Source organism: Cervus elaphus, chromosome 18 (assembly GCF_910594005.1).
Source record: "Cervus elaphus chromosome 18, mCerEla1.1, whole genome shotgun sequence".
Lineage (NCBI taxonomy): Eukaryota > Metazoa > Chordata > Mammalia > Artiodactyla > Cervidae > Cervus > Cervus elaphus.
The window spans coordinates 60,215,429-60,229,574 of record NC_057832.1 but is presented as its reverse complement, the minus strand read 5'-3'; the positions used below and the strand labels follow the sequence as shown (position 1 = coordinate 60,229,574).

The 14,146-nt window shown below is 39.1% G+C and overlaps 1 protein-coding gene across 4 annotated transcripts in view; it reads left to right on the top strand.

Annotated features, from left to right (window-relative positions):
- Positions 1-13,662, top strand: part of CAV1 (caveolin 1) — a 36,262-nt gene extending 22,600 nt beyond the window's left edge. For all 4 annotated transcript variants that reach the window (XM_043872402.1, XM_043872403.1, XM_043872404.1 and 1 more), the window contains exon 3: positions 11,469-13,662. In XM_043872402.1, the coding sequence (XP_043728337.1) occupies positions 11,469-11,810 (342 nt within the window). In that variant the 3' untranslated portion in view covers positions 11,811-13,662. The remainder of the gene's footprint in view (positions 1-11,468) is intronic.
- The last annotated feature ends 484 nt before the right edge of the window (positions 13,663-14,146 follow it).

The window sequence follows — 14,146 nt, the reverse complement described above, 5'->3', positions numbered from 1 at the left end:
TTTGATAGCAGCAGTAGGCCAGCCCCAGCCTCTGACTTGGATATGCATGCCCTGTCCTGTTAGAAATGGTTGTTTGCTGAGTCAGGACAGCATTTTCTGTTCATTTGGATGAAAAGCATGGTTGCAGGCAAGGGAGAGCAACCAGAGCACATAGATTCAGAAATTCTTACTCTGAGTATTTGAATGAGCAGGGTTTCATAAACAGAACGAGTACTGGTGTGAGATTAAAGCAAGTGGCATGATGGAGGATCCAAGAGACTTAGGTCCTGTGTTTGGTTCAGTCACTGATTACAGCCTCCCTGAGGCTCAGGCTCTTGATCTGTAAAATGGAGGAAATAACACCTGCTTTGAAGGTCCTCACATATAGGATGTGAACTCATTGAGACAGTACTCTATTATGTACATTATTGCTATTCCAAAGCCTCTAAAAATCTCTTGACTCAGAATATATATGCCACACTCATGCCCTAAGACCATTAATAACACAACAAAGGCCAACTGGAAATGATGCTCTGCCTTACTCTGTGCATCCCCCTATGACTCTGCCAGGAAAGACAACATAGTCACCTAAATTCATTCTAAAGTACAAATTATTTTGTAGGCCTGCTGCACTGGGACACACACACACACACACACGAGGAAAAGTGGAGGCTAAAGACACCAAAGGACAAATTCACTCTTCTCACCCTATCTCATCCACACTGGTGTGCTCTATTAATTCTCTGAAGAGCTGGGCCGCTATTTCTGCTTCTACCTCTGCTTGCCCTCCTCAGCCTACTCTAGTGCACACCCCTTGCTTTTGGGCCAGATCGGTACAATTATAGTTATTCAGATCATTGCAGTAAAACTCAACCAAGCAACAACATAATCAGTATTTTCTAAATCACTCTTCCTTAAATCTGAAAACTTTTGAGTCTGAATTGCCTCCTCCTCTGTAGGCTTTCCATGCCTTTCAACTAACTTGCCCTCCACTTCATTTTGATCAAATCATGGTATTACAGAGCTATGGTAAAAAAAAGAATATAATTTTGAATAAAATAGGATACCAAAAAAAATTGATAAATAAAAGTGTACTTGTGAAGTCAGGACTAGAATTCATAGTAGATAATATGATGGTTAATGTATGCCTACATCCTTTCAATGGCTATTTATAGCACCTTTAAAATATATATATTGATGGAATATTTGCTAATTAATGTACACATAATACTATTAGGAATTGTGGAGGATACCAAGATGGGTGCAGTGGACACCAACTTGCCCTAGATCCTGGTTTGTTCCATTCATTCATTAGTTAAGTGACCTTTTCTTGTCAGGGAAATAAAAGACAATTTCCTAGTCTTATTATGAAAATAACCTAGAACTTCACAAGTTTGTGAAGAGAAGCAGATGAGTGAAATAGGACACTAAATGTGTACAATGTCTGTTCTGAGGTCTCTGTAATGTCTGAGAAGCAATCCAGAGGGAGAGACAAGGGTTCCAGCTAGAGGCCCAGGTCCAGGACTGCAGGTGCCCTTTGCACTCTGCCCTGTACACCCAGCCCTCTGCTGTCACTCACAGAGGTATGCAAATACCCACCTTCCTGTTCTCCAGTTTGAAACTCTGACTACTAATGCAGCCCTCTCCCTTTAGGTCCAAAGGCAGCCCAGTGCTCTCCCACAGGGTGAAGTTGCCTAGCACCTGCTACCCCAAGGCAATCCAGGAACGCTTCAGTGTTCCCACCGCTGGTTTAAATTCTTCCTAGTTCTCCGTGTAGATTCTCTGGAAGTCCAAACAATCACAAGCATTAAGGATACAATACAGGCCTCCTCTTTTCAGTCGAGGCTGCAAGAACACTGCAGCTTTCACTGTGGCTTTTTCCCCTCAATGATGCCAGTTCAGTTCAGTAAACAAATTGATATTTGCCCTTGCCCCTGAAAAAACACATAGGCATTAGGGCAAGTTCCTGTGTTCTGGTAACATTTAATTGTGCTAGTTCTCAACCCTGTCTACACCCACACACTCATGGACCACATTTATTCCACTGACTTCAAAGGCCATTCAACATGTTGGAAATATGTGTGGGAACACTGAGGGGAGTTTGAAATTAGTTTCAACCCTCTTTCTGCATGTGTGGATTTGGTTCATGTAGGGTAGGATTTTAGAAGTACATATTCGATTTTTAAAACATTCATTTGTTTATACTGGGTTTAAAATCATAAAAAAAAAATCAGAATTTCTATTGCCAGTTTTTGTGTTTTTCATAATAAATAAGTCATTCATCCTTGTCCAATAAATATTTATAGGTTTAAATTAGGAAAAGCTTTTCAAGAGGATTTCCATTCATTCTTTGTCCACAAACTTTCATATGCCAGCCAGCACTGGAAGAGTTTCAGGAAAGAAGCAGGAAGCAGACTAGGGCTTCCAGGCACAGAGGGAAAAGAGTATTGACAACAGAAAGAAGCTGTCATTAAATCCATACAGATGTTGTCATTCACTAGGTTCACTTTTTTGTATAAGATTCACCAGGCCCACCCAGCGAGTGTGATCTAAGTCTGAAAGGAGCTTAAGAATCTGCATTTTAACAGGTATCCTCCCTGCCTCCCATTAACCTTTGCCACACTACCCACACACTGTGCCAGTGCATTCAACACATTATATTCAAAAGTCCAGATTCAGTGGCATGTCTTCAAGGGGAGCTGACTCTTAGTCTTTGGTGAATATCTGGGTAGAAATCCAAGCACATTAGCAACATGAGCTGATAGCACTATCAACTGTGTACAGTGTTTCTAATATTCCGTTTAATATGAATTGTTGAAAGTCTAAAATACTGTATTTCCTTCTCATATATTTCTGGACTTTGCTCTAGGACCAAACTGCAGGATATTTACATACATTCATTGTGTATATTTTTCTATAAGCATGAAAATGGAATTATATAACAAAAAAATATATAATGGAAAATAAAACATGATCATCAAAATAAAGGTGGTTTGTTTTAGAATTGTATTAGTCATCTATAGCTGCATAACCAATGACCTCAAAATTCGGTGGCTTAGTACAGCAAATATTTAAATCATCTAACAATGTGTCTGAAATCCAAATGTGACTTAGCTGAGTGATTTTGTTCAGGGCCTCTCACAGGCTTTAATCCAGGTAGCAGGGCTGGAGTTCGTCTCAAGGCCCAACTGGGGAAGACCTACTTCCAAGCTCACTCACATGGCCACTGGTAGGATTCAGGTCCTCCCAGGGTTCTGGTTTGAGGACTTAGTTCCTCAGTGGCTACTGGCTAGAGTTCTGCCTCAGTTAACTCCCTCACACACCTCTCCATAAGGCAGCTCACGACTCGGCCCCTGGCTTCCCGCAGAGCAAGCAAGCAAGAGAGTAAGAAAGGAAGGAAGATGATACCATGGTCTTTTGTGACCTAGTCATGGAAGTGACGACACCATCATTTCTGCCACATTTTATCATTTAGAAGCAAATCAACAAATCCAGCCCACTCTAAAGTGGGGGTAAGTTACACAAAGGCATAAATACCAAGAAGTTGAGGAGGGAATCACTGGGAGCCATCTTAGATGTTGTCTATCACAGAACACATGAATTTGTTTTTTTTATTGTCAATTTATCATCCTACTTATGGTTTGCTAAAACTAAATGTAAATGTAAAACTTTTCTGATACGGGTTAGGGAGTATATTCTGTGGGTAGAGTATAGTAGTGCTGAAAAGATTCTGAAGTGACTAATTGAACTTAGGTTTCTAAATGAGGAGTTGTACACCTACTATGCTAACCAAAATGAGTGTTAGTTACTATATCACTTCAGAATGCTTTTTGATATAGGTAACTGAAAATCTAAATAGCTGTGGCTTAAAAATAAAAGCATAAGGAGAGGTCTAGAGGCAGACAGCTACTGAATTGTTTCAGTAGATTGGTAGAGCAAAAGCAGCATCTTCTAGTCTCTTGGTCTTTTAATTATATATGTCACCTCATGGTCAAAAGATGACTTCTCTACATTAAGGCAATACATCATTTTCTAAGTAGGAGGAAAAGGGCAAAGGGCCATACAAAATGCCTCTGTTTCTTTTCATAAGAAAGATAAAGCTTTCTGGAAGTCTAGCCCCTCAGACTTCCACTTAATCTCACTGGCTAGAACAGGGTCACATGTCTACTCTAAACTGACCACTTGACAAGGAGATTAAGATTACCATGGCAAGTCTAAACCATCTATAACTTATCTCTAAGATAAAAGAATTATTTCCATGACCTGAACAAATGAAGCTTCACTGGCAGAAAAGTGGGACTGTGGGTGTCAGGAAGACAACACACATCTTCTATAAACATCTTGTTTGTTATTACTTATGTGTTCCATATATCCAGTATAATCACAGTTTCATAATTTTATCACAGTTTTCACAAAAATCTAAAATGATATTTTCCCATGGAAACAGGCAAGCATCTTTGCTTATTAAATCCCAAATGTACTTAAAGTTTCCTTCTTGGAAATTCTTTATCCAGAAATAAAATGTCCAAATTTTGAGACAAAAAAATGAGCCCATGTTTTTTAATCCTGTGTACATGGAAAAAAATTTTTTTAATATTTCCATCACATACATTTAACAAAATGACTTACTGCACTAGCCAACCACTATTATTAAAACACAGTGAGACAGATTGCTTTTCTTGACGTCTCCTGCTAGATTTTTGCTAACTTATGTTTCAAAAATTATAGCATCATAAGTCAATGTTTTACAAAAGTATTTAATGTCATTTATAAAAATCTAATAACATGAACTCTTGACTCCTTATAAAGCATCTATTAAGACATACAAATACTGAAGTATATTTATGCCTTTGATTTTGAAGTCTGATTCTTGCCAGAAGGGCAACTTGTTCCATAGTTTACAGAACTGAAAATCAGCTCATGGAGGAGCAGCTCAACCTCATCTGAAGCATCCCCATTCTAAGAAACTAAATGGCACCTGCATGTCTTGGCTTTTATGTTTGTCCGAAAGGAAACCTCTAATTCTCGCTCTGCTCCAAATCTAGGTGAGCAAATACAGTTCGCTCTGAGTAACACCTGCTCTGAGACTTCCTCTAGAGGGGTAAGAGGGTCATGTCCCTGAGGAATGGGACTCCAGAGTGACAGCTTTGATGAGGGATAAATCAAACCGATGATGCATATGAACAATGAGCACACTAGAGATAATCAGAAAAAGGCATCACTTTTCATTCAATGATGTTCAAATTTACATACAAGCCTAGTCGCCTTTTCCACTGGCTATGGAATGCAGCATCCAGATGATGGAGGGTGTGTGGTGATAGCAGTCAGTAGTGAAAAAGCCCAGGAAAGTTTCTAAGCCTGAATTCCAGGCCTGTGTCTGCCATTAAATGGAAAACTGTTCTTGATCTGGTCATCTAACAGCTTTGTCCATCAATTTATCTCTCTCAAATGGATCTCCTTTTCTTTAAGAATCCCTTCAGCTTTAAATATCTATGAATCTGCTAAGGCAACTATGCTTGGATGGAATTTGTGAACTGCCTTTAAATGGAATGACTGATTACTAACAGAATTTTGTTGGGTTCAATCAATTATGAATGTTTCAAAAATAAGGATATTTTTCAAAATATTCCCTCCGGTTTTCACCTATTCACCCTATATAGGTATACAGAAATGTCTATATTTATGTTGAGAAAAGGACATTTCTCCTAACCTCACACAGTGATATATTTCAAGTCTATGTCTTAGAAGACAATGAGAGACTTACAGGAGACCTAGAGATAGGAATGGGGTAGGCAGAGAAGGGACATAAGGAGAAAGATGTACATTTGTAGGGAAATAGTGTGGAGGGCATGGGTGGACCTAGGCCTGGGAATCAGGAAATTAGAGTTCTAATTTCAGCTTTTCCACTGATTCACTTGGGACCTTGAGAAATCTGGTCCATTTAAATTGTGCCTCAGTTTCCTTATCTGCCAATTAGACAGAGAGTTCTTGGCTGGGTGCCCAGGATTGTGAGAACATGATGTGCAGGACCATGGAAATTCAGTCACTACCAAAAAGGCAAAACATCCTAGTTACTAGATGTCCTAACTTAAAATAGAAACATTAACAAGAGTAATTTCTTTAATAATCAAAATGTGAATGTTTTAGGAAACATATCATTCTGGGTGAAAATTAAGCAAATAGGTCTATTAGAAGAGCTTATAGTCCCAGGGATACAAAAGCAAAAGGAAGTTAGACTTGGAGAAGGACAAGTTCCAGTTTTGTCACTTATCATCTGTGTGACCTTGGGTAATTTCTTAACCTCCAACAGTAGCCTCATTATGTAAAATGAGAATAATGGCATGTACCTCAGAGGTTGTGGTAAAGATGATTATAGATGGAAGTTAGTTCTCTGGAAGCACTGATGAGGTTTGAATTTACAGCCACCATGTACTTTGCAACTGGTAGTTTCTCTTATTTCAATTGCTTATTAAAAACATAGTCATCCAGAACAAGTAATTTTTAATGCTGTTTATTGAGCATTTACTATATTGCAATGCTCTATCCCCATGCCAAGCACTTTGCATAAATTTTCTCATGTCCTCCTCACAAACACCTATCAATATATTCCTATTACTGTTGCAGAAATGGAGGTAGAGAGAAACTAAAGATTATTTCTGGCCTCACTGTGTTTCTTTAACCTGCCTTTTCTCTCTTCAACTGCATCTAATTGCTGTTACTTTTATTTTAAGCCACGTTACATTCTTAAGACTAAAGCAGCAACTAACTAAGGAATATATTTATATAACATGTTATTTTTGTCATGTTGCTTTCCACCCCTGGAGACTTGCTCTAAATTCACTTGGATATTTGAAAATAAATCATACTCACTGCTGTTTTGGAAAGCATTAAAAAAGTAGCCACTCAAATTTTCTAACCAACTTAAAACAAAACTTAAGAATTTCCAAAATGTTCACTAAAAAAAGCATTTATATTTATGCTTAGAAAAGTTAAATTATCAGTAAGAAATCTTACACATATGGCACATGTTTATAGATCTTCGCTAAGGACCAATCGTGTATATATGTGTATGACCTCATCCTAACACTGTTCTCAGAGACCAGGCTGTGGGAATTCTTACAGTTACCAGAGGGTTAAACTCAATAATCTCTCTCTCTCTTTTTTTTTTTTCTGGTCAATGTGCCTTTTAATTATGAAATACTAATTGCCTTAGAGAAAATTTTAAAAATATTTTTTAAGCAATGTGGTATTAAAAGAAAGAATCAATAACTTTCAAACCAGATTGGAAATTAAAATCTACCTCTTATTTACCTGGACAATTTATTAAACTTCACATTTTTCTATTAAATGGCAATAATAAATTACAGAGTTGCTATGAGTTAAATGAGAACAGCGTTTGATCATGATAGCCAGTCAACAAATGTTAGTAACTATCCATTCCCTTGGAAAAGAATCTGTAGGCAAACATGCTTAAATTCTGTTCTGTAAAGAGACAGGAATCCTTGGTTCTTGTAAAGTCCTTACCAGCCTTCCTTGGCAATAGACTCTCTATTTTCTATAAAAGTGATGGCCTTCTTCTATTAAGTGCCCACTTCGGGGCATTCATGGACCACCACTGCCCAACCTTTGATTCAGATTAAGAATACCCTGCTCTACTGCATTCATTTTGACTTCACCAAATCCTCTTACAAAATAGGGTCATCTTTTTAAAATAAAATTATTTGGGGACCTTTTGAAGGAAAAGCACAGACCTTTATTTTTAACAGCTTTGGGAAAATCCAGTACCAGAGCAAAATCCTATAATAAACAAGTACCTGCACAGAAACTTCATTAAAAGATTGATCTGACTTGCCACACATTTAGAACAATCTTTTAAAACACACAAATGTTTACTTCTGAGTCTAGATCTAAACAGGGAAAGAAACATTAGAACAACAATAAATTTATTTAACTTCTTTAGATAATTATGGACATACCTTTTTTATGTATTACATATTCTTAGGACACTGGACAACAGATCAAGAAACAGAATGTTTTAGAAAATAAACCTTAACTATTGGTAAGCATCATGTATTTTTTTCCAAAAGAAGTTTATTGTGTTTAACCAAAAGTGGCTCCTTGGCAATGAGAGGCTCCATGGAGTCACACAAGTCCTCATTCCTTAATCCTGAGCTTGCCTGGATTGCTGCTAGCAGTCATCAACTTGTTTATATTTCAAAGCACATTAGATTCCTTCATATAGCTGCCACCACTCCGCAGTTAAACTGGCTCTGTCCTACACTTCTGGTGGTAACTTTTTTACCCCATGCTTCAGTTTAGCCTATATAATCCTTCCAGATGGATAAAAGCTCCTGAAAATTAATTCTGTGGGAAAGAATGCTATTGGGAAAGGGGCCAGGCTTGCATCCTGTCCCCACCTTTGCTCTGCGTTTGACTTTAGCAAGCCACCATTATGTCTCTGAATCTATTATCTTCTTTTGTAAAATGACAACCTACCTTCCCATATTAGTGTGAAACCCTAGATCACATGGAGACAATGCACGTAGAAGCAGTTAGTAACAGTTAACTGCTACATGACTACAAACTAATATGATTATTTCCTAGTGGCCACCAAAAGGGACTAGTACAGGTACTGCTTCTGCTGCTAAGTTGCTTCGGTGGCGTCCGACTCTTTGCAACCCTATGGACCATTGCCTGCCAGGCTCCTCTGTCTATGAGATTCTCCAGGCAAGAATATTGGAGTGGGTTGCCACGATTTCCTTCAGTGGATCTTCCCGACCCAGGGATTGAACCCACATCTCTTATGTCTTCTACACTGGCAGATGGTTCTTTGTTTTTTTTGTTGTTGTTGGTTTATTTATTTTTTCATTTATTTTTATTAGTTGGAGGCTAATTACTTTATAATATTGTAGTGGTTTTTGTCATACACTGACATGAATCAGCCATGGATTTACATGTATTCCCCATCCCGATCCCCCCTCCCACCTCCCTCTCTACCCTATCTCTCTGGGTCTTCCCAGTGCACCAGGCCCGAGCACTTGTCTCATGCACCCAACCTGGGCTGGTGATCTGTTTCACCAGAGATAATATACATGTTTCGATGCTCTTCTCTCAGAACATCCCACCCTCGCCTTCTCCCACAGAGTCCAAAAGTCTGTTCTGTACATCTGTGTCTCTTTTTCTGTTTTGCATATAGGGTTATCATTACCATCTTTCTAAATTCCATATATATGTGTTAGTATGCTGTAATGGTCTTTATCTTTCTGGCTTACTTCACTCTGTATAATGGGCTCCAGTTTCATCCATCTCATTAGAACTGATTCAAATGAATTCTTTTTAATGGCTGAGTAATATTCCATGGTGTATATGTACCACAGCTTCCTTATCCATTCATCTGCTGATGGGCATCTAGGTTGCTTCCGTGTCCTGGCTATCATAAACAGTGCTGCGATGAACATCAGGGTGCACGTGTCTCTTTCAGATCTGGTTTCCTCGGTGTGTATGCCCAGAAGTGGGATTGCTGGGTCATATGGCAGTTTTGTTTCCAGTTTTTTAAGAAATCTCCACACTGTTCTCCATAGCGGCTGTACTAGTTTGCATTCCCACCAACAGTGTAAGAGGGTTCCCTTTTCTCCACACCCTCTCCAGCATTTATTGCTTGTAGACTTTTGGATAGCAGCCATCCTGACCTGCATGTGATGGTACCTCATTGTGGTTTTGATTTGCATTTCTCTGATAATGAGTGATGTTGAGCATCTTTTCATGTGTTTATTAGCCATGGCACATGGTTCTTTACCACTAGCACCACCTGGGAAGCCCCTAGAGAGAACAGAGGTGACACTGACACCAAGAAGAAAATTAGGAAGGCAGTTAAGAAAATGTTAAGAGAGAACTTAGTTTTTGAATTGAAGAAACAGTAAAGTTTTGAATAAAGACAAATTCAACCTGTAGTGGGCCTCGCAGGAGGTGCTAGTGGTAAAGAACCTGCCTACCAATGCAGGAGATATAAGAGATGCAGATTCGATCCCTGGGTGAGGAAGATCCCCTGGAAGAGGGCATGGCTTTAATCCTTAAAGCTCAAGATTAAGCAGCAATCCAGACAAACTCCAGTACTCTTGCCTGGAGAATCCCATGGACAGAAGAGCCTGGCGGGCTATGATCCATAGGGTTGCAAAGAGTCATACTCGACTGAAGCAACTTGGCATGCATGTACAACTCTCTCTAGCAGGCATGCCTGAAGCTCAAAGTTCATCTGAGGCTTTTCTCTCTCCCTATCCTTGAAGTTACCAAGTCCTGGGGACTCTTCCTTTAACATCCCTGAAATTCATTCTTTTCTTTTTTCATGGTCACTATTCTGGTTTTGGCCCTGCCATCTCAAACTTGGGATACTGCAAGAATTTTTCTGCCTTGAGTCTCTTTTCCTTTTCCCCCAGCCTAGACACTGCTATCAAATTCATGTTGGTAAATGACTGAATTGGATTGTGGCTGTATTCCTCTGCTCCAACATCTTCAACAGACACCTCCCCACCCCCCACCCCCTGCCACCCCCATCACCACTGTATATAAAGTAAAACTGAGTCTGGCCTTAATCTTTCTTTTCAGCCATGGCCACACAGGTCTATCTGCCTGTGACACTCACTGCATCATCCTTCCTTGTCCTGGGGTCTTGCTCACAGCATTTTCCAGATCCCTTCTTCCTTCCTTTCCAAGTCATACCCCATTTTCCAATCCCTGCTCAAATCCCATCACACCATGAAGATTTCTTGAATCCTCAGAGCCCACAATGATCTAATTTCCTGAAGAAATTCTACTAGCTGAGTGTTGGAGAGTTGATAATCAGTCATGAACTGCTTCCCAGGTGGGGCTAGTAGTAAAGACCCCACCTGCCAATGCAGAAGATGTAAGATGTAGCTTTGATCCTTGGGTCAGGAAGATCCTCTGGAGGAGGTCATGGCAACCCACCCATTTTCTTGCCTGGAGAAATCCATGGACGGAGGAGCCTGGTAGGCTACAACCCATAGGGTAGCAAAGAGTCGGATACGACTGAAGTGACTTAATACATATGGACTAACTACCTCTTAACATTGTTTGTGTAGTTGTCTTGGAATGCAGTTAATTTAGGTCATGTTATTTACATTTTACTGAATGCCTAGTATACTTATCCATGTTGCTGGGCTTTACTTGAAGGCAAGAATTTTATCATATCCCTTTAGTTTTCCCTAGAGCAGCAGTTCTCAACCTTTCACATAGCAAAGAGACACCCAGAGAACATGTTAGAAATCCACCTTGATACTACCCCTAGAGGTTTGGGTGGAGCCCAAATCTGCATTTCCCACAAATTCCAAGTGAGGCTGATGCTGCTGGGTGCCTTTAAGCATTTTACACAGAACCTGTACATGAAAGCTAATATATATTTATGCGTACTCAGAAATGGGTTTTTTCTTTTTTCTTCTATTTCAAGCTCATGTTGTGTCACTTCTTCTTTTCAGATTGATTTTGAAGATGTGATCGCAGAACCAGAAGGAACACACAGTTTCGACGGCATCTGGAAGGCCAGCTTCACCACCTTCACTGTGACAAAGTACTGGTTTTACCGTTTGCTGTCTGCCCTCTTTGGCATCCCAATGGCACTCATCTGGGGCATCTACTTTGCCATTCTCTCTTTCCTGCACATCTGGGCAGTTGTACCGTGCATTAAGAGTTTCCTGATTGAGATTCAATGCATCAGCCGTGTCTATTCCATCTACGTCCACACCTTCTGTGACCCGCTATTTGAGGCTATTGGCAAAATATTCAGCAATATCCGCATCAACATGCAGAAAGAAATATAAATGACGTTTCAAGGATAGAAGTATATATGATTCCTTTTTCCCTTTTAATTTTCTCAGTGCCAATTTCAAGTTGCTAGTACAGCAACAACATATGAATGAATTTCCTGGTTCAGAACAAAGATATCACTCTCTCAGTTTTCATAACTATTATTTTTCTCCTCTATTTCATCTATGTTGGGGGTTGTCTGAACTTTTAAAACCCATTTAAAGTATTTTTCTTTCATTTGGATCATTGTTCTATTGGCTGAGATATGAACCTATTGTTGAAAGATAACTTGAGAGAAATACAAAGAACTGAGGAGGAAGAAAAGAACTAACAACCTCAACTGCCTGTTCTAAAATGTCGATCATTTTATGGTAAGGGAAGTATTCAAGTATTCCAGGCTATTGTCACTGAGTGTACAGATATGTGGGCAGTCTCAAGCAAACTCTTCCCTCTGAAGTGTTTAGTGAATTGCTGCCATTCACTGTAATGATTCAGTGGGATCTAGTGATCTTCATCAACTTAGAAAACATAATCTGCACATGATCTATTGCCTTACTTTCTTGAAATTTTAACCTGTGATAGATACTTCTATGCCTGGATATTTGTTATATAGATGATGACACCTAAGTGCCTTCCTGTTCTTTAGGTTTTCCTTTTAAAATAGGGTCCACCTCATCAACTTTCATTAGGTCAGCAGCCTTCGTGAAGACCAAAATTAGAAAAATCCATTACCTAATTCTTCACACTTATTTCTGACTCTAAGATATGGGATCAGATGAAGTTCATGTCTGTACTTGATCACACAACATCTTTATCCATATTGAGTATGGTCCACATCAGCCCCATTAAATGAATTAAGGTGAATAAATGGGGCCAAGCCCTCTGGGCTGGCAGAAGTGGAAGCCAACTTTCCCTGCCTCTCACTAGCTGAATGAGGTCAGCATGTCTATTCAGCTTCGTTTATTTTCAAGAATAATCACGCTTTCCTGACTCCAAACTAATCCATCACTGGGGTGGTTTAGTGGCTGAACATTGTGTTCCCTTTTCAGCTGATCAGTGGGCCTCCGGGGAAGGGCTCATAAAATGGAGGCCATTGTGTGAGACTGTCAGAGTTGTTGCAAATGTGACCCCTTCAAATTAAAGCACTTGCAACTGTCTGTTATGCTGTGACACATGGCCCCTCCCCCTGCCATGAGCTTTGGACTTAAGCCAAGCATCACTTTGCTCAGAGAGAAGATGGGGGAGGAGGCAGTAATAAAAGATGGAGGTAATTTTGCTGGAATAAATTCAAATTCTTCTGAATTCAAACTGAGGAATTTTACCTGTAAACCTGAGTCATACAGAAAGCTGCCTGGTACATCCAAAAGCTTTTTATTCCTCCTGCTCATAGTAAGATTCTTCCCTGGGGGACTTTATTTTTAACCTTCAGTTATGCTTTTATTTCCATACACCTGTTGGAATTCTGCTTGGTTTCTTTTTTTGCCTCTTCCAGTTTTCCTGGCACTTTAATTGCCAACCTATTACCTATTTAGGTTTTCTGCATTAAAACAGACACTGGCATGGACATAGTTTTACTTTTGAACTGTGTACATAACTGAAAATGTACTATACTGAATAATTTTTAAGTACAAAGATTTTTTTATCTTTATATGAGGAAAATCACTTGGGAAATTGTTTTGTGATTCAATCTGTAAACTGTGTATCCCAAGACATGTCTGTTCTATATAGATGCTTAGTCCCTTGTGCAAATCAAGTGCTGGTCCAAAAGACTGCTGAAATTTTTATATGCTTACTGATATTTTACACTTTTTTTTATCCTGCATGTCCTGTAATAAGTCTACACAATAAAAATGTTTAACAGTTAAACAGTCAGATTTATTATTTTTCCCCAAAATAGGCCTGTATGTGTTGATTTCCATAGTGTGGTGTGTATGTGTGTGTGTGTGTGCGTGTAAAGTGCATGTACATAGAGTCTGTACATATTTGTAGTATGTTTTGGGGGTTGGTGGTCTTCCACTTTTCAACTATTAAAAAGTCATTTAGTTGGGATCTTTCTTTTAAGGTCATCACCATTCATGAGTTACTTCAGATAAAAGTTATAATTAATAAATATTTGTTTAGAAGTTTAGTCAATATTTTGTTACTTGTCACCTAATTTGAGCCACTAACAACTTTATGTGATTGACAACTTTCTCCATTGGTATTTGACACATTAAGGGAGGCAGTTATGCTTTGACTCTTTGCCATTTCTTAACTGGAATTTTTTAAGATGTACATTTCAGAAGTAATTTATTTTGGCCTTGGCTAAGTTTACATTAAGATATTCTGTATTAGTCAGGGTTCTCCAGAG